The following is a 24,187-nucleotide window of genomic DNA, read 5'->3' on the forward strand; positions in this document are numbered from 1 at the left end:
TAGCATATGATCTTATTTAGTAAAGTGTTTCCCATTAAAGCTTTCATTGGAAGGAAATAAAATTGCATTCTACCGTGAATCATTGCTGCAAGTGGCCCATTGTAAACAGTTTTATAGTGTGTTTGGTAACACGTTCCAACTCAAAATTACGCGTCCCAAGGCAAAGAAAACGTAAAAATAAGGAAGCTAAGATTTGTAGAGTTGGTCAAAACGCAGGTTTGTGGGTATCCCACCGTGTAAACAAACACATACTTAGACCAATTGGATTAATAATTAATTAGACAATCACAACGATGCAAATAAGAACAGTTTTAGAACAGTTCTAGGGGAACATTTCGATCAGTTTGTTCGCATGGCGGGTATGCCTCGGTGTACTTATTCGTTCTTCAGGGTTATTTGGCTTGCTTGTGTGTGGGTTATATGAAAAGAACGTAACAACCGTATCTTAAAAAATGCGGTGTCTGAACCATGTAACCTTTTTGACAAAGTGAAACTGAATTCTTTTATGTGGTTGAAATCAAATCAGCCTCTCAGCATAAGTGTTTCCACGTAATTGTTTATTATTCGCTTTCTCTTTAGGTGCTTCTCAGTGTGGCATAAACTGTGACTTTGTACATTTCTGAGTGAGTCTCTCTCTCAGTACGCCTTGTGCGGGGTGATTCACTCTTGGTTTAATATTATATTCCATTTTGACTTCTTAAAAAAAAAAAATTAGACAATCACAACGATGCAGTATAAATGCCGCAACTTTCAAATAAATAAATTTGTACCATAATCTTTTTCTAATCTCATAAGTCATACTATAGGTGCAATATATATAGTTAAGTGATCGACCGACTCACCCAGCATTTGTATTGGTTTCTAGTTGAAATATAAATGCCGTTTATCATGGTGGATATTTTTGGATTTGTCTCATGGGTTTATGAATTTTGTGTGTATCATGATTGATTCCGCCATTTAAAAAGACATAACGATACATCTCATTGTTCATTTGTCTTTCATTCATGTGTAATTTTTCATATATAATTAAAAACTAGGTGTTGTGTATATGTTTTAATCGAACATTTTGAATCAACATATTCATTTCAAACTATTGTTTTTATGGCCTATATTCTACATCTTCGATATAGCATATACAAGAATACACCCATATATATATATATATATATATATATATATATATATGAAGGATTATTTTAACAAGATCCGCCTATTGGTAAAAGATTTATCCCTTGATAAAAATGCAAGATTACATCTTTTTTAATAAGTAAAGAGGGACTTCTTAAAAATAAAATAAAAAACTAAATGATGTTTATCCCCTTTTATTTTGGCAAATTTTAGTTTACTTTTTGTAAAATTTAATTTTGGATTCCAACCTTATAATTTAAAAGAAATAAAAAATTGGATCTTCATGACATCAAAATTTTCAAATTTAAGGTATTTCGTCCTCATAATTTGAGTGAATTTTGGATTATCCTCTATCATATAATCTATTCTATACAATCAAAAACTCGCTCAAATGACAAAAAAATAAACATAATTTAATCCAAAAAGCCAAACAATTAAAGAGGGAGTAAACTATATTGTTTTATAATATATAGGAATTGAAAACCGGATACAAGGACTAAAACAGAAATTCAACAAACAATATATTTACCCTTAATTAAAATTTCAATGTACGGTCTTTAAACACGCTAAATTACACAACCCAGCCGTATGCATGTTCCATGAAGTTGTCCAAAAAAAGTTCAATCTTAAATTCAAACAGTAAATACTACACCAAAAAACCCTATTCAATGCACATAAGAAACTCTACAACTCATTTTACTTACTTTGTTGTTCTTGTTTCTTCTTCTTCTTCTTATTATTATCTTTAGCTCAACTATCACATCGCCACCCTATCCATGTTCTTACAAATAGACGCACTCCATTTTATAAAGGAGTATTTCAGCTTAAGTCGTTATAACGTTCAAAAAACCTGATAAAACATAGGTTTAAGCTAAACATAAATTAAGTCCTAATTTTAACTAGACTTTTGAGATTTAGGGTCTCATTAGATTTTCGTCATATCATTATTATTGCTACAGGTCATTTCTCTCTCTTTAATGAGGTTGCTTATCATTAGCATTTACTTTCTGCATTCTCTCTCATGCATTGGTCTTCTTCTATTTGCAATTCTTGCTTATGGAACAAAACAAGCAGCTGTGTATGATTTTCAAATTTACTAATTTGTTTTTTTCCTTTTATTTATGAAAATAAATGGAGAATAACTTTTAGAAAGAAATACATGCAAAAAATTGGATGTAAGTCGGTCCTACTATAATCAATTACTCCATCTATTTTAAAATGAGTGTCGTTTTAGCCAAAAATATTTGTTTCAAAAAGACCGTCACTTTCAAGTTTCAATGCAATAATAATTTTTCCTTTTCAATTTTACCCTTCAATTAATACTTTATACACTACTTCCAAAGTAGTACTACCTCTGTCCCTAAATATAGGAGCATATTTTGCAAAAATTACGGAGATTAAGAAAGTTGGTTGTAGTATTAAATTTGTATATACTACCTCCGTCTATAATTATAAGACCCTTTTAAAAAAATAATTTGTCCCTTTTTATAAGACCCCTTTGGTGTTTTTCAAGTACATTAATTATTTCTTTACCAACATACCCTTATTTATTTTGCATTTTTTCTTCAATCAACAATAAAATTATATTGAAAACATAAATTTACTCTCTCTTAAGGATAAAATTGTAAAAACAATAGTAATTATATACAAATTTAAAACTACAACCAACTTTCTTAATCTCCGCAATTTTGACAAAAGGCTCCTATATTTAGGTACGGAGGTACTAATTAATATTGCTTTTACAATTTTATCCTTAAGAGAGAGAGTTAATTTATGTTTTCAACCTAATATTTATTGTTGATTGAAGAAAATGATGCAAAATAAATAAGGGTATGTTGGTAAAGAAATAATTAATGTAATTAATATTGTATTAAAAACTGAAATTGATCAACTTTTTTGGGACTTTTTTTTTTGTTTTTGCAAAAAGTCACTTATTATGGAAAGGAGAGAGTGTTTTTTTTCTTTCAAAACTTTATGTGTCTTTTATCTTTTTAAATAGAAGAAATTGAAAAACACATAAATAAAGAGGATCTTGACTCGTTATTAACCGCCTTGCTCCCTATGAAAATATGTCGTGCAAAATTGAGTTTCAAGGTATAATGAAATTTAATTTTCTGCTTCATTTAAACACATGCTACATCATCTATTAATCTACAAATGATATGTGTATTTTTCAATGATCTTTTGAAAAACTTTATTTCTTGTAGTAGCATGCGGCCGTCATATATCGATGCTGGAGATGTGCAACAACTTGATTATGATGGAAAATTGATCTTGTTCTATCAATTCTTCTTCGAAATCAAAGTTTTGCACATGTCTAATTTATATACCACGACTTAATGCAACTATCAAAAGATCGTTGAAAAGACATATATCATTTGTAGATCAATAGACGTTATATCATTTTTTTTTTATATATAAATATGAGGCAAGTTTTATTATATCTTAAAACTCACTTTTGTAGGATATAATTAAAGAGGGACAAAAACTATATTGTTTTATAATATGTAGGGACTTAAAACTATGCTCAAGAACTAAAACAGAAATTCGACAAACAATATATTTACCTTTAAATTAAAATTTCAATTTACTTAATAGACCAAATTACACAACATAACTCTATGTTCCATGAAGGTTAGTCCAAAAAAAAGTTCAATCTTAAATTCAAATCGTAAATAATAATTTACTATTTTAAATACTACATCAAGAAACCCTATCAATGCACATACAAAACCCTACACACTTTGATCTCTCTCTCTTCTCTCTCTCTCCCTCTCTCCCCCCTCCCTCCCTCCCTCACACACACACACACACTTGTTTGCATCCACATTCTTGGAAAATACAAATACACTACACTCTAGATAACTCCCTATGAAAATATTGCATTGCTTGGTTTAGCGTTTAGATTAACATTATCGTGTCTCAATACCTTTTTGACCACTATTTTGTGAAGTTAAGAATACAAGATTTTGCTCAAACGCAAGGCAGCGTCAAGTTTACCACTAAAACAAACACACATTATATCTTGTGAAATCAAAATTAAGTTTCAAGGCATATTGTCCTCTCAAAGTTTAACACTTCAACATCTATTAGTTTACAAAAGATATAGTTATTTTTTAGTGATCTTTTGAGAAACATTGTTCATGTTGCTGTATAAGTGGGTTGTGTATTGATGTTGGAGACATGCAATGCTTGTTTATGATGAAAAAACGATTCTATTCTATCAATTCTTCATCAGAATCAAGGCTTTGCATATGTTCAATCCATACATCACAACTTAATACAACACATGCGAAACCTTTCAAAAGATCGTTGAAAAGACCTATACCATATGTAGACCAATAGAGATTCTAGCATACGTTTAAATTTGTGGCAAGTTTCATGATATCTATATTAAAGAGAAATGATATTTGTACAACCACTTTCTCACAACTTTTTTACAACTTTCTCTCTCATACTCACATTATCCTCTTATTCTTTCTCTTCTTTTTTCTCTCTCCATTGTTTTTTACCAATGAAAAGATAGAAAAAAGAAGTTGTCACAAAAGTTGTTTCATATAGTTGTTCAAATAACACTACTCTATTTTAAAACACGCTTTTGTGGAATATATTTCCATAGAGACATGAGAAGCGTAACAATATTCATATTTTCCATGGATATCCGTATGCTGGTATCCACTAGAGAGTAGAGATATCATGAAGAAAATGTCAGAGATTATTTATAAAAAAAATCCACAGAATAAACAATGAAAAGTGGAAATATCACTAGGATGAAACAATGCAGATGGAGCGAAAATGACGTAGAAATTGGATGTAGAATGTAGATCTACTCCTTGGTTCTTGTTCTCTATTAGCAATTGTGAAATGTGAATATATATTTTATACTTTTCTATGAAGAAGATATGGAGCAACATGGTAAAAATATAGAAATATCATATTAAGGTAAAACTACATAATTTTTTCTTTAACTTAATTTCAAATAACACTTTCGTTATTTTTTTTTTCTCAGTTTAATCTTTTATATCATAATTGGGTAACACTTTCGTCCTTTATATTTTTCTTTTTCGATCTAATCTTTTATGTTATAAAATGTAACATTATAATAACATATAAAATAGCATATAAAAAATTCATCAAACTCATAAACAAACCCAAGCGTTCATCAAACAAACATAAAAATCTAAATTTTATTGAAGAAATTCTATAAAAAAATATAATAATGTTGACATTTTATAAGATAAAGGATCGTGTGCAGGTATAAGCAGGGGCGGTTTCACCGCCCGGCGACCCCAGGCAGTCGCTCGGGCTCGATCGATAATTTTTGCACATTAAACCCAACCCAAAAGCCCATTAACACACTTACAAAAAGAAAAATTTGGGCAATCTGAAAATTCTCATACGCAAATATGTCTCATAATTTTATTTAGCACACTATTGACGGGTTTATCTCTTTTATTTTAACGGATTAATTGTTCAAATTGACCCTGTAATATACATTATGTCTGAAAAATGACCCTGTAAAATACAAAACATATATTCTAGCATTGCAACTTGAATTTCTTCTTATTTTTGACCACCCTATAATATACGTCTGGTCTAAAAATGTGACCTACAGGTTGATTTTTTCACTATTTTTTTCATACATGTTTAGCACGTTAAAATATAGCTTTACACAAAAAATTAAATTTCTTCGACTAGGGATAAATTAATTATGACCTTTTATTCCCTCATAATTATGAATTTCTTAAACAATTTATAATTAATTTGTATCTCGTTTAAAAACTACAAAATTTTATTGTGAAGATTCTTATCATGTTCTAGTCATGCCTACAAAAGTAGGGAACTAAATTTGACTTGTGAGTATACGCTTACGCGGAACAAAATTTTAATTTTGCATGTTTTGGTTGAAAAATCAAAATAAATTTAAACGACTTCAAAATGCTATGAAACTTTACATATCCTTTTTATGTACTTTTATAGATGTCTCTGCAAATAATGAGCTCAAAATTCGATTTATAGGTCGAGATTTTCGTTGTTTTGTTTTTTGAGCTTTTGACGCTTTAAAAATTCATAATTAATTTGTCGTTTGTCGAAAATTTATAACTTTTTTGTGTAAATCCAGATTTTAACGTTCTTAACTCACCTCTAAGAAATCATGAAAAAATTCAATCTCTCGGTTGCTTTTTAGGACTTCACGTATATTACAGGGTTATAAATAATAAAAATCTTGAATTATATAGTCAGAATACATGTTATTTAATTACAAAGTCGATTTCAATTAATAACCATATTTTAAATTGTACTTTTGTTGACAAAATGATAAACCTATTTTATTTCGGTTTTTTTTAGAAAAAAAAATATTTGGATTTATGATTGTTTATATGTTATCTCATATGTGAATTTGCGATAAATTTTTTGTCCGAACTCCATAAATTTTCTAGCTCCGTCACTGGATTAAGGAAGAAGAGAATGATATGGTGTGACTTGCGAATGTCAAGAGAAGAAGAGATTAAAAAATGGATATGGTTATTGGTTGAGCTGTGTGAGTGGTTTGTGCGATTGAATTTAAAGGTGAGGGGTAGTGACATTTTTTGAATCATCATAATTTAGAAAGTTGTTGGAGATTTTTATAGGTGGAGAAAGGGGTGAAGTTTAGCATGGGAAAGGTTAATTTTTCCCACCATGGGAAAGTTAGTTTTTAACCATCGGATCAAATGATAAACACACTCTTATCATGCTCCTTTAACATTAGATTTTTCTCCATTTCTCTTCAACCTCACAACCAGATTTCTTACTTTCTCTCTCTACCTCCTCCTCTCCTCTCTTTCCAAACAGAACCATCATAACTACCACCACCACCATGTTTAACTCATAAGAAGTTAAAATGGTTTTCATAATAGAATTAGCTTAGACTTTGATCGAAATTGGTTTTGAAAAAGTGGGTTAATAATGTTTTTCAAATCCTTATATATCATTGTCACTGTGAATGCAAACATGAGATTTTTAATTCATGAGGTTGAATCCGAATTTATAGTGGGAGTTTTCTAGATTCGTGTCATTTGATGTCGCATTCAATTCTTGGGCTGGTTCTTTTCAGAATGTTTTATTTTTTAGAGTTGCATATTGGGGTTTTGTTTTCAAGCATGTTGAAGATGATGGTGATGAATCTGGAGTGTTCATAATATTTCAATAATCATGTGTTCTGGATTTTCTGAAATTAACTGTCCCACCTGCTGGTTTATTTCAATAATTCTTTTTATATTGATAGAAAAACCACAAACTCTATTGAAGTTGGCATGTATATGTTGTGGTTTCTTCATATGGAAGCTGATGGAACTCTAGCACTAAAAGATGGTTTCTTCAAAGGAAGGGGAGAAGGTTGGTGATGGAAGATGATGTGGAAAATTTTTAGTGTTGAGAGACCATGATAACATTATGTTCCCTACTTAATTCAATGGTTAAAAACTAACTTTCTCATGGTGGAAAAAATTAGCCTTTCCCATGCTAAACTTCACCTGATATGGTGGAAGATTTAACCCCAAGGTAAAAAAACTAAAACTCGTCCTTGTAGTTGGTATTTGTCCCTATGTTGTACAGTTGTGTGACACCAATTTACCTTGAAAGTGTTTAAAAGCATGATAATAACAAACTTTTGGGAAAATTTTACATTTTAAACTACTCACAACATGTTTTTAAACACTTACGTACTCACAACATGCAGAGCAATAATAATTCATAAATACAAAATTTGCAAAGTATGTCTTCTTAAAGGGAGCTTCTACAGTGCAGTCGTGAAACTGACTTTTTTAAAAAAGTTAATTTTAATTTTAATGTTTAATGATCAATAGCAATTCATCTAGTAATGCTTGCAACATCTTGGACTTACATGTACTATTTTATCATTGACATCTTTAACTTGCAAACAGAGTTGCTGATATCATATGATAGTCTTGAATGTTACACTTTATGGAGTGTTACACTTAAAACAAAGTATGATAAAATTAGATTAAGTGTATTCTTGTTAATCTGATGAATTGATGATACTATAGAGACTGAACTTTTGATGCCACTGGACAAACAGTAGGATGTTACTCATAACACTTTTGATGTTATAGTGTTAACTTACCAGAAAAGTCATTCTCATAACTTCACCATATAATTTTCTCTTCTTTAAATTCTACATTATTGAGATCCGGTTATTCCAAGTTGACAACAAATCAGGCGCTAACAAAAGTAAAGAAATAGAGTTTCCTAGCTTAAAATATATTTTATTAATTTAATCCTAATGAAAAAACCTTTGGTCAAAGAAATGAAAAATACACAATAACAACAATTCACTAAATGACAAGAAATATGGAAAACACATAACAAGAGAAGAAAAAACAACCAAATGTATTTTAACATTTTGAGCATTCTTCCACTTTTTCTTTCTCATTTTCTGTTTTGTTTTTTCTATTTTTGATTAAAACATCGTATATACTGCAGGCATCTCTGCTTTTGTTGCTGCATCTACTACATGTTTTCGCATCTTATTAATCTAACAAGGATCATAACATAATTTCTAAGCATAAATATTATGAACCCAAAAAAAATCAAAGCTAAAGAGATAAAGCATAACTAGTGCATGGGATGTTCAAGAAAAATATCAATATTTTGGAGCATGAAAATATGGAACTCGTCAATTTTCTTCTACAATAGCTTTAACTATATCATAAGGATTTAGTTTACACATGCCATTTGATTTCCATGTGCTGCCTAAATAGCCATTAATCTTCTAGTACACATTAAGAATGTATGTTGACTTATACTATAACGTTTATATGTCTAATTATACGTACTATATATGCTATAAGTCTTGGGTAGTGAACTTAAGTTTAATTGCCATTTCTCCATTTATCCAAAGTTTTACATTTCTTCATTTTATCATCAAATTCATCTTGAAAAAGTAAAAGAATATTCTGTTAATTAACTATATTTGCAGAAATAACACTCTTCAAATTTTATAGCTTCTTCTTTAGAATTCATAAATCTTTCAAGAGTTTTGTACATTTAACATGTAGAAGACCAAACTCTTCACAATAATTACCCTTAAAAATAATCATATCTCTTGATTGAAATTTTCTACCATATTATTGACCATATATATACTTCTTCTTTCTTTGTGCACCTTCTTTACTATTATTTGATTGTTGTTATAAGATTTATCACTAATTATTTGTCGACTCTTCTTCAATGTCTCATTACCTCTTTTCTGTTAACTTTGACTGCATCAGTTATTTATAAAGATTTGAATAGTTAACTCAACAAAAGTAACACTTGTTCCTTAATATCATTGCAAGTACACGGTTTTATTATTGTAATAAATTATCAATCTCGCGCGGACTTAAGAATTTCAAGGTAGCTTTTATGAAAATAAGGAAAATATTTTTGATTTTTTTTTTATATAAGATGCAAGATAAATGAAAACGATTTGATTTTTGTTTTGGAGGCAAGATAAATGAAGACGATTTGATTTTTTTTTTGGAGTTATGCAATGATAAAAAAAAGTCTCAAAATCATCAGAGTTCATCATTACAACGAACGCTCCAAATCATATTCCTTTCGTTTGCCTTAAAAATGCATGCCTAATGATAAGATATTCTCGTTTATATCTATATTCTATCTCTAACAATAAAGAAGTGTCTCACTAAGATAGCTTCTTATACACATGAAAATCCATGTTAGTGCAGTCCATTACGACTAAATATGATCCATATGCTTGCATCCGAAAAGATCTTACACTATTCTCATTATTCAAACTTTCTGTCTAGCTTTATATTTCCAGCAAATTTCCATCACTTTTGCTTCTCGATTTCCTAAGATTTTGATAAAAACACATATATAAAGCTGGATTAGGTGAATACATTTCTTCAACAATAGAAAGAAATAGGGATTATAAAAAGTTTAGCGTAAGACTACTTTTCATGACCTCAAGACTAAGTAAACTACTCACTCATCATAAGAATGAACTAGCTAAGTAAAATAAAATAAAAGGGTTAAATATGTTTTTCGTCTCTATAAATATGTCAACTTTTCGTTTTAATCTCTCTAAAAAAATTCTTCAACTTTTAGACCCTTAAAAATTTTCTATTTTCACTTTTGGTCCCTCCTTTAAAGTAAAGTCATATGTAGAATTCTTATATTTGAATAAAATTTTGCACAAAAATTCATAATATTATAAGAATCTCTCCTAAAAAAAATTAGAATTTTTTAAGAAAACATGAATTTAATATAAATTTTTATATTTTTTAAGGTTAAAAATTCATATTTAATTTATGTTTTCTTAAAAAATTCTAATTTTTTTGGGAATTTTTTTTAGAATATTTTACACATTTATGCACAATTTCATTTAAAAAAAAATACAAAAATTACATTTAAAATAGGGACCAAAAGTAATGATTGAAAATTTTATATGGACTAAAAGTTGAAGAAAAATTTTAAAGGGAGTAAAACGAAAGGTTGGTATATTTATAGGGACCAAGAACATATTTAATCCAATAAAAAAAGCAAGTAAACTTAAACAAGAATTATATTAAAAATGCAATGCAAATACACAAGAGTTTCTCGAGTGTGAAGTGGTGTGAAATCTTACGATGTCAAGTCTATGTATAGCCTGAGGCTTGCTGAATTCATGCATAATTAGCCATTACAAGACTTAATAAGAGCCACTATGAAAGACCGTTCAAGTAAATAAATGAAACAACACTTATTTAAGGGGGATTTGGTTGTTAAGGTCGTAACACATGGTTACAGGCAGACCTAACAACCTTTATTTTTAGTGTTTGTGTTCTTCTATCTTATTTAAGGGGGATCAATGATGACGGTTTCTCAACCAAGTGTTGTGAATTTGGGCAGATTGACATTGATTTCTGCACTAAGTCCATTTGATTTCTTGGCAATGAAGTCTTCATCAATTGCATGTCTCCTACAAATTCTTTATCATTCATTTCATTTATTTCATTACCTATTTATTCAAAATAAAAGGAAATGAAGTAAAATGCAAATTTAACATAAAAAGTACTAATTTATCAAAGAAAAAACGCAAATAAGATGAGTTAACTTTGTTGGAACAAAATGTGTTTTAACATTATCCTTTGAGAGTTTTGATGATAACAAGGTATTAAAAATTGTCAATTGGATATGTTAATATTTGTTCAAGTGTACAGGACCATAGACAAAAATTTGACATCTTAAAAAGGTTCTGGAAGAACAATAGAGAGCAAAGGAATCAACAAAAAGGAAGTTTAAAGCGTCTGAAGAGAACTGCTCCTGAAGACAAAGTGCTCCTGAAGTGGTGACGTTATCAGAAGCAAGTTCATTAGAAGTTGAAAATCACCAGAAGCTCTAGTTCATCAGGAGATGCAAGACATAAAGCTTCAAAGGCTGTTAAATGGATTTAATCTCGTCTAAGCATTGCAGAAGACTGGAAGAGTGAAGCAACGACTATTTTGAAAGAATTTAAAGGCGTTAGATGCTTGTTCTTCAAAGAGCGTTGACAAAGTACAATTGTACGAAGTGTATAACCACTACCTCCACTACTCTGTTTTTGTCTCTGCTACAAGACAAGAAAAACAGCTCTGCCTGCAACGATGTTCCTTCACAATGGGAATGGATTTGAAATTGATCCTTCATGGGACAATAACCATATCAGGCAAAAGACCATTGATGATTGATCAAAGCTTCAAACGACTCTATTTTGATGTGTTGGCAATTCACAACGTCTCTTTCACACCTCTATATAAAGGAGTGAAGACTTAGAGTTTTGAGTAGAACAATACCAAGAATTACAAGTGCCAAAACTCTGCTGAAATTGTTCTGCATTCAAAAGTTCACTTAGAATTTCATATCTTAGAAATTCTAGAGTCTTAAGAGTTTGTATCTGATTTGTATTGTGAACACCACTGATTGTATATCAAGTGTTCAACCTCAAACATTTTTCTTGTAATTCTGTTTGAATTAAGAAGTCTCTTGTAGTTGTGCTTGAGCGTTAGAAGTCCCTTGATTGTGTTCAGGAGCATAGGAAGTCTCTTGCAGTTGTGCTTGAGCAATTTGAAGTCTCTTGCTAGTTTTAGCAGTGATCAATTGTAATCAGATATTACATAGTGAACTCTCCTTGGAAGTGCAAGGGGGACAAAACTGACTTCCGGTTTGTGGAAGGAATCTGTATAATTGTTTTGCGTCTTTCTTCTCTCTCTCTCTCTCTCTCTCTCTCTCTCTCTCTCTGTTTTATTCGCTGCATCTAGTTCTGAACATCACTTCAGAAGTGGAACTCTATCTACTTCTGATCAATGTTTTTCAGCTTAGGAGAAAAGGAAGAAAAAGTTAACACAATTCAACTCCCCTTTTTGTGTTTTTCTCACCTTCAAACCTTTCTTCAAATGAGTGGCTTGGAGTACTACATTACTTCTCTTCTACCACTGATCGGAACATCTGTTTTGATGTCTATTGTTGGAGATTGAGAAGATGAAATCTCTACACAATTGAAGCACAACCACACAAGAAAAAGAAGCAAAAGACAACTCACAAATTTAAAGTGGTTCGGCACTCCGTAATAAGATATACAATCTCACAATAAAATATTTTATTACTCAACTTGCAATTTTTTACAATGATAAAATGGCAAACTCTCACAACTACTCAAGTTTTCGATACATCAAATGATTTAGATTTGTTGCGGTGAAGAAAACTTAAACCATTTTACTTATTTGTTGATGATACCACTTCATACGGGACTTAAATGAATACTTATTAAACACAAGACAATAATTTTGAGTTAAATAGTTGGATTTATTTATTACAACCTTCTTAGAAAAGAATTACTCCCAAAAATTACTGGTTACATGTGGGTTAGGACTGGCCAAAACTACTTTAACCAATTATGAGGCATAGGATACTGGAAACCTTAGGCCAGAAACCTCTTATCCATCTTCTTCTACAGTCTTGTCACATTTTTCCCCATTTTCATACGGATTGTTAGTTCGTAATCAAGGCATGGTAGGCCATTTGGAATGGGAGTGGAACCCTGCCCAGCTCTACCTTTAACAAAGACAAATAAGGATCATATATAGGTGTGTGTTGTGGTGATGTGTCTTGTCACATTTTATGTCTTTTAGTAGTATGTCACATTTTATGTCAACCAATATGTAAAGCAAATTAAAAGTGAACCCAAATTGGCCTGGTGGCGAAGACATGTGATCTAGTAGTGCGTCTTTATTTAGGTCTCAGATTTAAATTCTTCAAATGTCATACAGGGTTTTACTTTATACCTTTAATTGAACTCACCGCAAATGAACAATGAAAATTAGTCCTCCTGATTGGCCGATCTTTGTGCTTTTAATATGCAAAATGGTAAAAAAAAAAAAAAAAGTAACAAAGGGTTCAACCACCAATCAATGTGCTTTTACATTTGAAAGGCCTATTTGAATCCTTCCTATTTATTCAACCACATCATTGCTAAGCACCTCCTTCCCTTAAAAAATGATAACATTCCTATGGAGCCAAATTGATCACACAATAGACAGCCAAAATAATCTTAAATATCTAGATATATATAATTAAGAGAATAGAGCAATGAATAATGGTATTTGAAAAGCCTTCAACAAAAAAATATTTGAAAATTGAAAATTTGATTCATGCATGTTTCACCCATTTTTAACTAAAGATTTCCTCCCCCTAATCATGTGTCCTTTTGTTTCAATCAAATCGTACAACGTTAATAGCCTAACTAAAAAACATACCGCCCTAGGATTAAATCTTGAAGGTTCTGAGATTTGGATAAGAGTTACGTACTTTCTGTCAAAATCATTATCTAACACTCAAATTACTTAGTTCACATAATTTTTCTCTAGAGGAAAGTTCACACAAAATGTCTTTTCCTTTTTTTGGCTTAGCAATGCAAGGTCACGTTTCTGTCTTATTTGGAGCTAATTGTCACACGAGTTATAAATATAATCATCAATAATAAGTCAAAACCATACATCGTTGCCATTGATGTTTTCAAACGCACGCAAGCATTTATGGAAGAGAATGACATAAATTAACAACATATATAGGTAACTTAGAGGTGAAAACCTAAACTATTCAAGTACTTCTTTGTTTATTTTTTTTATTTTATTTTGGTAATATTTACTTGCTTGTTTATACCAAATGAATCGTGTGGCTTCAAATACTTTCACAAAAACAAATTGTAAAATATATTATTTGCATGACACGTACGTGTACTTAAATAGTATTTGGTTTACTTGATTGATGATCAAGTTACTTGGTACGTAATAAAATAAAAATAAAAACACTCGTGAGCTAGAACATCAAGTTGGGGAGTAATAATTGACAAATTGGAAGAGGTTGGCTGAACCCAATCTTAATCGAACAAGTTCCTATCAAGTGGGAGGACGAATCATTTTAATAGGGCCAATGTGTTTCATACAAGTCCAATTCATACATCTAAATCATGGTACTGTGGTCCATTTCATTCACCCATCCATAATGTTGATTGATTTCTTTTTTCGGACAATCAACCGTGTATTTTACCTACATAATTGAAGGGAAAACTATTATAAGACGGCATTAATTTTCCTCTCTAGTTAATGAGATTAATGAATAATTTTGATAAGGTTATAAATGTTGACAAGAGGCAAAGATCCAACCTCTGTCACTTGTTTAAGGATTCAAAACTCTTCTTATTTGACAAATTCATTGCTGGTTAAACTTTAATTATAATGCATGACAAATATTAAAACACATTTTTTTTAAATTATTTTGTTAAAAATATTGAGAAAGAGAAAAAAAAAATTGTTAATTAAAGTGACTATGTAGTTTGAGGTTACAATTCTAAACTCACACTTGAGATTTAACTCAATGGTGATAACTTAGTTTTGTAAACTCAAGAAACTTTCTAATGGTGACGTCTTTGCACATTAAAATTATTATAGTGATAATAAAACCTCTCAATTTCATCATTTTACGTGGATTGTTATGTAAGAGAAGTTGCCTACTAATTAGGTTTGATGTACTTATCATATGTCTTTAAATTGCTACTTGTTAAAGATGTAGTACTTCGTCAGAAATTTTTACGTATGTTGTGGGATTGCCCTAAGACGATACCGGTTTGGCATAAACTCAAATTTGATTTACATAATGATCCTAATGAAGGTGAACGTCATTTATGATTCACAATTAATGCATGCAATCGGACAACATAGTGCTATTTTTCTCATTGGATATTGATTTATTTAAAAGTCTAGAAACGACGAATCTTTTTTTGACACTAGTCAGTCACCCTCTCTAATTTATTCTTAGTCAAAAATCAATACAAGAATGAAATTAATTTAATAATTTTATTTAATTTTTTGCATATTCATATGTTTCTGGTCCCTATTAATATACCAAATTTTATTTTTAATCATCATAAAAAATTCTTTTGAACTATGTTGTCTCTAAATTTTCTGTTATCAATTTTAGTCCACGTGTTTAATAAAAGTTCATGTCATATTTTTCAATGGTGACAACTAGGGTATCCATGGAAGAATGGTGGGTAATTTACCCCAACCAATACACATTAGCCACATAAGCACATTTTTAAGTGGTATCCATGAACTATCTTGACCCCACCAACAAATTGTTCATTTTCATTGGTTGGTGGGTAAATTATCCACCATTCTTCAAAGGTAATCTAGAAAAAACCTTTTTCAATTGACATTTTTTTATAGCATATCATTATATTGTTAAGATTTTTATTTTATTTTTAAAAAAACTAGATACAATCCGAAGGATTCAATCCTACCGTCCACTTAGAGGCCCTCACTTAGAGCTATATCATAACTATGTATGGACTTAACCCATCAAAATTGTTGCAGAGGGGAGTCAAACTTTGAACCTTGAGAGGAGCACACTTCAAGACCTCAAATCAACCGCTAGACCAACCCTAAATTGATTTTCATCGTTAAGATATTAAAATATCATTGACTCAATAAATGTAACTATTTCTTTTTTAATTTAAAAGTTTAATCTTTAATTTGAAGTTTTAAATAAATTATCAAATATTAAATGATTTAAATTATTACACCAATGATATTTTAAAATAGTATGAATAAAATGTCATGGAATTCGTCAAAATAAAATGTCATAAAAAATTCAATTGAAACATGTGGCGTCAACTTTTGCTAAACACTTGGAGACTAAAATAAGGAGTAAATAGTTATAACGTCAATTACCCTCCTGCAATTAACAAAACTTCAATTACCCTCTTAAAATAGTATAACGTTAATCAATTTACCCCATCCGTCAAATTCTTTTGTTAGTCAACATGATGTTCTGCAAATAACCTCCTGGAGTTTTGCACTTATGTGCAAAATGCTCCCCGAACTTGAAAATTTATATATATTTTTTTTATCCATGACTCAAAAGATATTAAAGGCAAACAATTAACAATTAACTTAGGCCATTTTCATTGTTAAGTGTCAAAATGAAAATATGGAACTAGAAACAACACATGGAACATCTTATTAGGCCATTTTCATTGCAATGAGAACACCTTTAGAATCCACACTCACCCACCAACCTCACAATTATCATCTTCTTCATAATCACCTTCATAGTAGATTTTACAACTTCCATAACATGTTTAACAAGGAACAAACTTTATATCACCACAAGCCTCACGTCCACCTTCACCTACTTCAATGTCATCACTCCTTTCACAACAATCAAACAATTTCTCAAGCTTCTTGTCATCATGAAGTTTCTCAACTCCACCAATGTATTTCTTTTCAATAAACACTTTTTGTAATTCTCCTTTACTATAGTATCCTTCACCAAGTAATTCTTTAAACTCTTCCTTGAATCCTAAATACATTTATCAAGCTTCGTTCTTTGCCTTTAATATCATTTGAGTAAAGTATAAGAAAAAATATATAAATTTTTAAGTTCGGGGGGCATTTTGCACATAAGTGCAAAACTTCAAGGGGGTATTTGCAAAACATCATGTTGACTAACGGAAGAATTTGATGAAGGGGGTAAATTGATTAACGTTGTTCAATTTCAAGGGAGTAATTGAAATTTTGTTAATTTCAGGGGGGTAATTGACGAAACTTACAATTTCAGGGGAGTAATTGCCTATTTACTCCTAAAATAAGTAATAAATTGTACCAAAAAAAAGTACTAACATAAAATTTTGAAAGAACATTGTTTGAAATTAATTTTTTTAAGATATCATAATATTGATACAAACACTCAACGGTGATTAATCTTCTAGACACACATAATGTGTTCTTCCCCACCTAACCAGATTTCTTTTCATATGGATAAGTCAGAAATGGAATCCTGACCACATATTTAGAGAAATTAGAAACACATTTAATTCACTAATATTCAAAACGCACATATCACTCGAAAATCAAGTCCGATTCATCCAAGCCACCAGACAAGGCGTCTTCAATTTGTCAAGAATATATATATGTTATATACTTCCAACTAACCGTCAAGAAATGTTCTATACATCTACTAACCTACGGTCTCTAAACATTCACATCTCTCACACTCAGACAAAGTATATTTATAATTATTGATCGACTATAGTGCCACCATTGATTCGGTTTATGATAAACCTCACACCAATAGTTTAGTTTTAATGGATATATGTACATTTATCGGTATATATTTTTATTAATTTTTCTTTATAAGATTAAGTTTTTATACCTCAAAAAAAAAAAAAAATCAGAACTAAATGCTAAAGGTTTACCAGGTCATGGTAGATTAGGCTGCGTTTGGTTCTAGGGAAAGAGGGTGGAAGGAAAGCAGCAAGGAAAGAAAGTTCATTGAAAATGTGTTTCCATTATTTGGATGTTCTGTCACAGAGGAAAGAAAGTGTAATGATTTAGGTGGGCCCCACTATAAAAAACTTTCCTCCCTGAAATGAGAAGAAATTATGAAACGAGAATCTAACATAGGAAATGACAATATGGCCCTCACTTTTTGAAGTATATATCACACATGCTTATTTTGCTAAAAATTCATTCACGTCAATCTCGACAAGGCACCTATTGTTTAAAATTTATTTAATTCCATACTGTTACTTTTTTAGGCAATATCGTCTTTTGTTTATGAAAATCACTATTTTTTTTTAAAGAAAAATCACTAATTTAAAGTACTTCATTTTAATGCAGGGCATTTTTGTCATTTGATATGTATATATATCTTTCTTTCCTTTCAATTTCTTCTCACTTTCATTTATACCAAACAACTAAAATATCATCTCACTTTCCATTCACATTCTACTCACTTTCATTCCTTCAATAATCTTTCCTCTTACTATCTTTCCTTTCACTTTCTTTGATCATCAAAACATACTTAGATTAAAAAAGTGTTTAATTAGATACTCATTGATTGATAAACCATAAAAGAGGTTAACTTCATATCAATTCATTCAATTTAATTTTCAAAGTTCCTTAAAATCACAAACAAAGTTTTCCTCTATTTTTTTTTAAAATTTGTTTTTTTGTCTCTGGTTCAAATAACACTCATCAGTCATCTCCACAACTGCACAATAAAAAACTACAGTAAATCAAAATTCGAGGGAGTAATCAACACCTATTTCTTTAGGTTCTATTTTTCTTATACTATACCTCCGTCCTAAAATATGAGACCTCTGAATTAAATCACAAAAATTTTAAAAAATTGATCATAGTAAGTATCAATTGATATTATTCTGATAAACTTATCCAAAAAATTAGTTAATATATTTATCCTAATATTTATTGTTGGTTCTAGAAAAATATATAAACTTATTATGGACAAGTTAGTAAATAATAACTAATGCAGCTTGAAATTCAAAGAATGTCTTACAAAAAAGTAAGAAAGTTTTGTCAAAAATGTCTTATATTTAAAAACGGAATGAGTACAAAACAATACCTCAAATTAACATTCCTTAAAAAAAAAATATACCTCAAATTAACATTTTCCTTCAAAAAAGAAAATACCATAAAGTATTAATATTTCCCTAATCTCACATTCTCACTTCTCAGCCTCTCTTTACCTTTTATTCCCTCAACCAAACATTAAAACATACCCTTTAAAAATATGAATGGGGATAATAATAAAACTCATGTTGAGAAGTCAGATAATCCAAACTTAAGTGACCTCAATGCAATCAAATGTGAATAGAGACAGATTAAATGCAATTGGGTTAAGCTAAGAACACTACTACGCTTTTATAGTAGTATTAGGATTTCACTAATTAACACCATCTTCATATCAATAAAGCAAGACAAATATTAAACATTTTTTTGGTATTAGCAAAACTAATTAACACAATCTTGATGCATCAGTAAAATATCTTAGTAATAATGGTATTAGCAAAGGAAAGATAGGTACAAGTTGAAGTGGAAGTTATGCTAGTACTTGTATACCTCTACTAGGCCCTAAGAAATAACTCCTATCTATATCATATAGTTCCATAAACATAATTCATTCATATACACAAACTATGTCAGTTGGTAATAGATAATTCTTATTATCTATTGAAGAGTCACACTAATATATCCTTAAATTGAAGAGAACCAAGTGTTTGAGTAAGCCTAAGAATAAGAGAAATGAAGTAAATAGCTAAAAGTCCTCCACCTAACATTCCATCAAGCTTCATATCTCTTCTAATCAAAACAACAAGTGCCCAAATCAATCCAACAACCAAAAAAGCCAATGTCTCCCACAAATATGGATCTCTAGGAATCACAATAGATGAAGGGTACTCACTCCAAGTAGATGTAACAAGAGATAATCCCAATCCAACAACTGTATTGAAGATAGGACCAGCATAACAACCTGAAATTGCTATTTGAGCCCCCTCTGGCCCACCATTTAAAGCCATTGTCAAATTAGTTACTAAATCACCAATTGAATTCCCCCAAGCAAGTACTGTTAATCCAAGTATTGAAGGATTAACACCACATATGAAACCAAGTGAAACTAACAACCCTACTAACTCTTGAGCTGAAATGTAACTCCATGTCACACTCATCATAAACCCTGCAGCTAGCCATGGCAACAAGAATTTTCTTGGAGGATTTGATGCCTCAGTTGTGAAAATTGCTGTTACTCCCAATATAATTCCAACCAGTAACCCAATTCCATAAACTATTAGGCTTGATGAATTGGAGAAACTGTTTTCCTTGTATGGAATCCAAAGGAAAGCTAATAAAAGTGGTGAAAGTATAGCTGAAGAAACTGCATATGCTTTAGACCATTTTTCTTCACAAACAACAGGAATTGTTAATCTCCTAGGCAAGTAAAGAGGCATATCCAAAACATAAAGTAACATTCTAAATATTGAAGATTTTTCACAGCAAGAAATATTCTTCTCAATTTTGAACTCACATTCTTGAAGTCCATTTGAATTGCTATGTACCTGAACCATTCCCTTCTCCATAAAACCAAGTAGAGGAACATCTAAATCATTGCCATTGCCATGAATTCTTGAATCACCATAATCAACATCATCTTCATCACAAACACCTTTTCTTTTGCTAGATGTGACATAAACAATAGCAACATAAACCACATACATCAAACAAAAACCAACTGCCACAACAACATTGATTTCACCATTGATGAAGACACTGAACAAACAAACAAGAACAAACAGAAGAAAACAAACATCTCTTATCAAAGCAGATTTTTGAACACGAATCTCTCTATGTCTAACTGAAATACTTATAATTCCCACAACAACACATGAAATAAAAGAAGCACCACCAAGAACAGTGTTGAATCCAATGCCTTGTGTCCCATTACCTTTGAAAGAAACAAGCGTGGCAAAAACATCATTAGCACCATTACCAAGAGAGAGAAGAGTGACACCAGCAATAGTTGGTGAAAGCCTCAAAACTTTGGAGAGATTATCAAGAGAAGGACAAAAATACTCAGAAGCTGTATTAGCTAAAAGATAGAAGAGAACCAATAACCATAGAAACAAAAGGGTATGACCCAATAAAGGGAAATTTCCAATTTTGCAATAGAAAATGTAAAGGTAATCAACATAGCCTTGTGTGACACAAGGGTTGTTTGATTTAAGGTAAAAGCACTTAGCTTTATAATCACTTAAGCTATGAAAACTTTTACAATCCTCATCATCAGTGACACCAGAGACAAAGTTTCTGTTATTATTGTTGGTTTTGTTTCTGAGAAAAACATGTTCATAGGATTGAAAGTGAAGAACAAGAAAAACACAAAACAACAAAAGGAAAGATGTGTTTAAGAACAAAGTGAAAAACATGCGTTTGGATTGTGACATTTGTGACATATTGGTTTGGTTGTGTTAAGAAAACAAAACCCTTTTGGTTTGAGAGATTAATAAACAAAACCCAGTTGCATGATCATGATAAAGATGGAAACTTGGTTATTAAGAAAACTCTGAATTAAGGAAAAAAACAGAGAATTTTTTATAGTACCGCAACAGAACAGAACAAAAGAAAAAACCAACCTTTTAAACTCAAAATTTGGATGAGATTTGTGGAAAGAAATAAGAGATTAAGAGAGATAATTAGGCAAAGAAAAAGAAATTGAGATTGATTGGGATGATGAAAGATACAGCAACCGAATAAGATGAGTGAAATGAAAATGAAAATTTAGTTTGAGAAGTGTGAAATGAAAGGAAAAAAGAAAGGATATAAACACTCACACATATATAGACACGTGTCGGTGGAAGAGAAGTTGCACATTCATGGGAGTAGTAGTAGCAGTGAGAGAGAGAGAGAGAGAGAGAATGAAGTGAATGAAGAAAGAAACAGTTCCTATCGAAGTTTCATATGTCACGTTTGTGTTGGATTCATTCATGTATGGATGGTATTTCATCCTCCATGACATGAGCAACATGTTTTCCTTTTTCTTTTTGTCATTTTTTTTAATTGTTTTCCATAGATTCTCTTTTAGATAAAATAATTTTTTTATTGTTTTCCATGTATGTCTTAACTTTAGTTTACAAAAAATATAAAGTAATCGTGTCGAATATTAAATATGAGTAGGAAGAACACTTGTGTCCTTACAACTATACATATAATTATTCATTTGAACATATTCAATAAATCGACAAAGGTATAATTTTTTTTAGGAAAAGGTATAATAAAAAATAATTTAATAATTAAGATTTTTGACATGAATAAGTGAGATGTATTGTTAGGGTGAGTATAGAAGTATTTATTGTATGAGTACTATCATTACTATTAATATCAACATATGTTGTTATTAATGCATGGACCGTCCGTCAATATTCTACTAAGGGCTTGTTAGCCCTCTACAAAGGCTTATTGGCCCTTCTACAGGGCGCACCCTTGCCCTTTAGCCGTGAAACCGCCTTCCCTATATCATGGAGCTAAATATTCGGCCAAAGCATCTAAAAACATCTAGCACATATGCTTTTTGACTTAGGACTTAGTTACTTAGAGTCCAAGTCAAGAAAACATAAGCTAAAGAGGGTTATAAATACCCACCTTCAGATTATTCTCAAACGATCATGGAGGAGCCTCCACACAAAAGCTGACACCTTCAAAGGAACCTGATGGTGCGACACCAAGTCCAATACAAAATCCGCACCAGAAGGTTCCTAATATGTTAATAAATTATATTTTTTAATTATATTAAAAAATATATGGGGATAACTTATACTATATACTAAAATAAATAACACCATTATACCATTGTCAAAATGTGAGCGCTGTCATAAGTTTGTCTCCTAACAAACAAAATTATTTTAGCAGTGACTAAAGGGCACACCAATCCATTATTTTAGAAGTCGATTTCTAAAAGATGATGAAAATTGTTTCGGTAACTAAAAGTCAATTTTTTTATAAAACTAAAACAAAAAGCTGTTATATTTATAAAGATCAAAATCATATTCCACACTTAATTTTATTGAACTATACATCGAGAATCAAGTCCTATAAATTAGGTCCCTTAAAGAAGAGTCTTATACATTGGTGTTAAATGACATCATTCTTGACGAACTCAATGAAGGATAAACTAATTTCATATTTAGATGAAAAATTAAAAGATAACATTTCAAGCCACCGATGAATTATGTGATATAAGTATTTCATAAAAAGTTTCTCTTCAAAAAAAGCATTTCATAAGAAGTTATTCAGCAATATAGAATTACAACAATATAAATATTTTCTTTTCTTAATTAGTGCGTATTTAATCTATCTTTTTTTCCAAATAAATTGTTGGCCAAAGTAAACTATCATTTGATTTCCCATTAGGTTTGATTGAGTGGTGTAAAGTGCTCGTGTGATTGCAACCATATACCTAAGGATAAAAAGCGACTTTGGTGGGTTATCTTTTCGTTTAAAGCGACTCTTCTTCTGATGGGTTATATTATACCGATCTGTTTTTAACAAAAGCTAAGATATAGTAGTATTGAATGTTGTAGAACAAACTTTATACATGAATAGATGAAAATTAAAGTGGATATCTCAACAACTAAATTGATACTATTTGTTTGTTCTTCTTCATGTCGGCAATTGGGATAAACCGCTGACTAATTAATTAAGTCTCTTAGTTATTGCACTCCCTGCTGCTTTTTTGTGTTTTCCCTTTACGTCTCCGCGTTTGAAAATCATGTCTTGATTACGATCTTTTCTTTTATGATGATAGATTGTGATTTTCGCTGAAATTCCGATGAATAAATTGATGACATTTTTTAGTAATAGAAAATTAAATTTTATATTATGTGTATGATCTTTGTGTTAACTCTTTTTTAAAATGAAATAAAGCGATCGATTCTAATTTAATATATGAAAGTTGGTACATACCGTGATAAAGATTAAATAAATGTTTCTTTTAACAAATACTACTAGTAGTTATTTCAGCTCATAATTTATTCTAAAACTAAAAATGAAAACAAAACATAAAAAAACATGGTGAAACCGTTTGTATGACCCTTGTAAAGTTTAGGACTTTCTATAATAGAACCAAACAAGCATTGACTGATACACTAAATACACAAACTCATAAGACTTTTTACTTTATTATG

General features: G+C 30.5%; 1 protein-coding gene across 1 annotated transcript; it reads right to left on the reverse strand.

Moving 5' to 3' along the window:
• Positions 1-19,478: 19,478 nt before the first annotated feature.
• Positions 19,479-21,941, reverse strand: LOC11435914 (cation/calcium exchanger 2). The gene has a single exon (XM_003624669.4). The coding sequence runs from the start codon at positions 21,458-21,460 to the stop codon at positions 19,691-19,693; it is 1,770 nt and encodes a 589-aa protein (XP_003624717.1). The 5' UTR covers positions 21,461-21,941; the 3' UTR covers positions 19,479-19,690.
• Positions 21,942-24,187: the final 2,246 nt, after the last annotated feature.

The sequence above is a fragment of the Medicago truncatula genome, chromosome 7, assembly GCF_003473485.1.
Source record: "Medicago truncatula cultivar Jemalong A17 chromosome 7, MtrunA17r5.0-ANR, whole genome shotgun sequence".
NCBI classification, from domain to species: domain Eukaryota; kingdom Viridiplantae; phylum Streptophyta; class Magnoliopsida; order Fabales; family Fabaceae; genus Medicago; species Medicago truncatula.

Excerpts from the sequence above, each read along its gene's own strand:
- LOC11435914 (XM_003624669.4), bottom strand. The coding sequence starts at position 21,460 with ATGTCACAAATGTCACAATCCAAACGCATGTTTTTCACTTTGTTCTTA.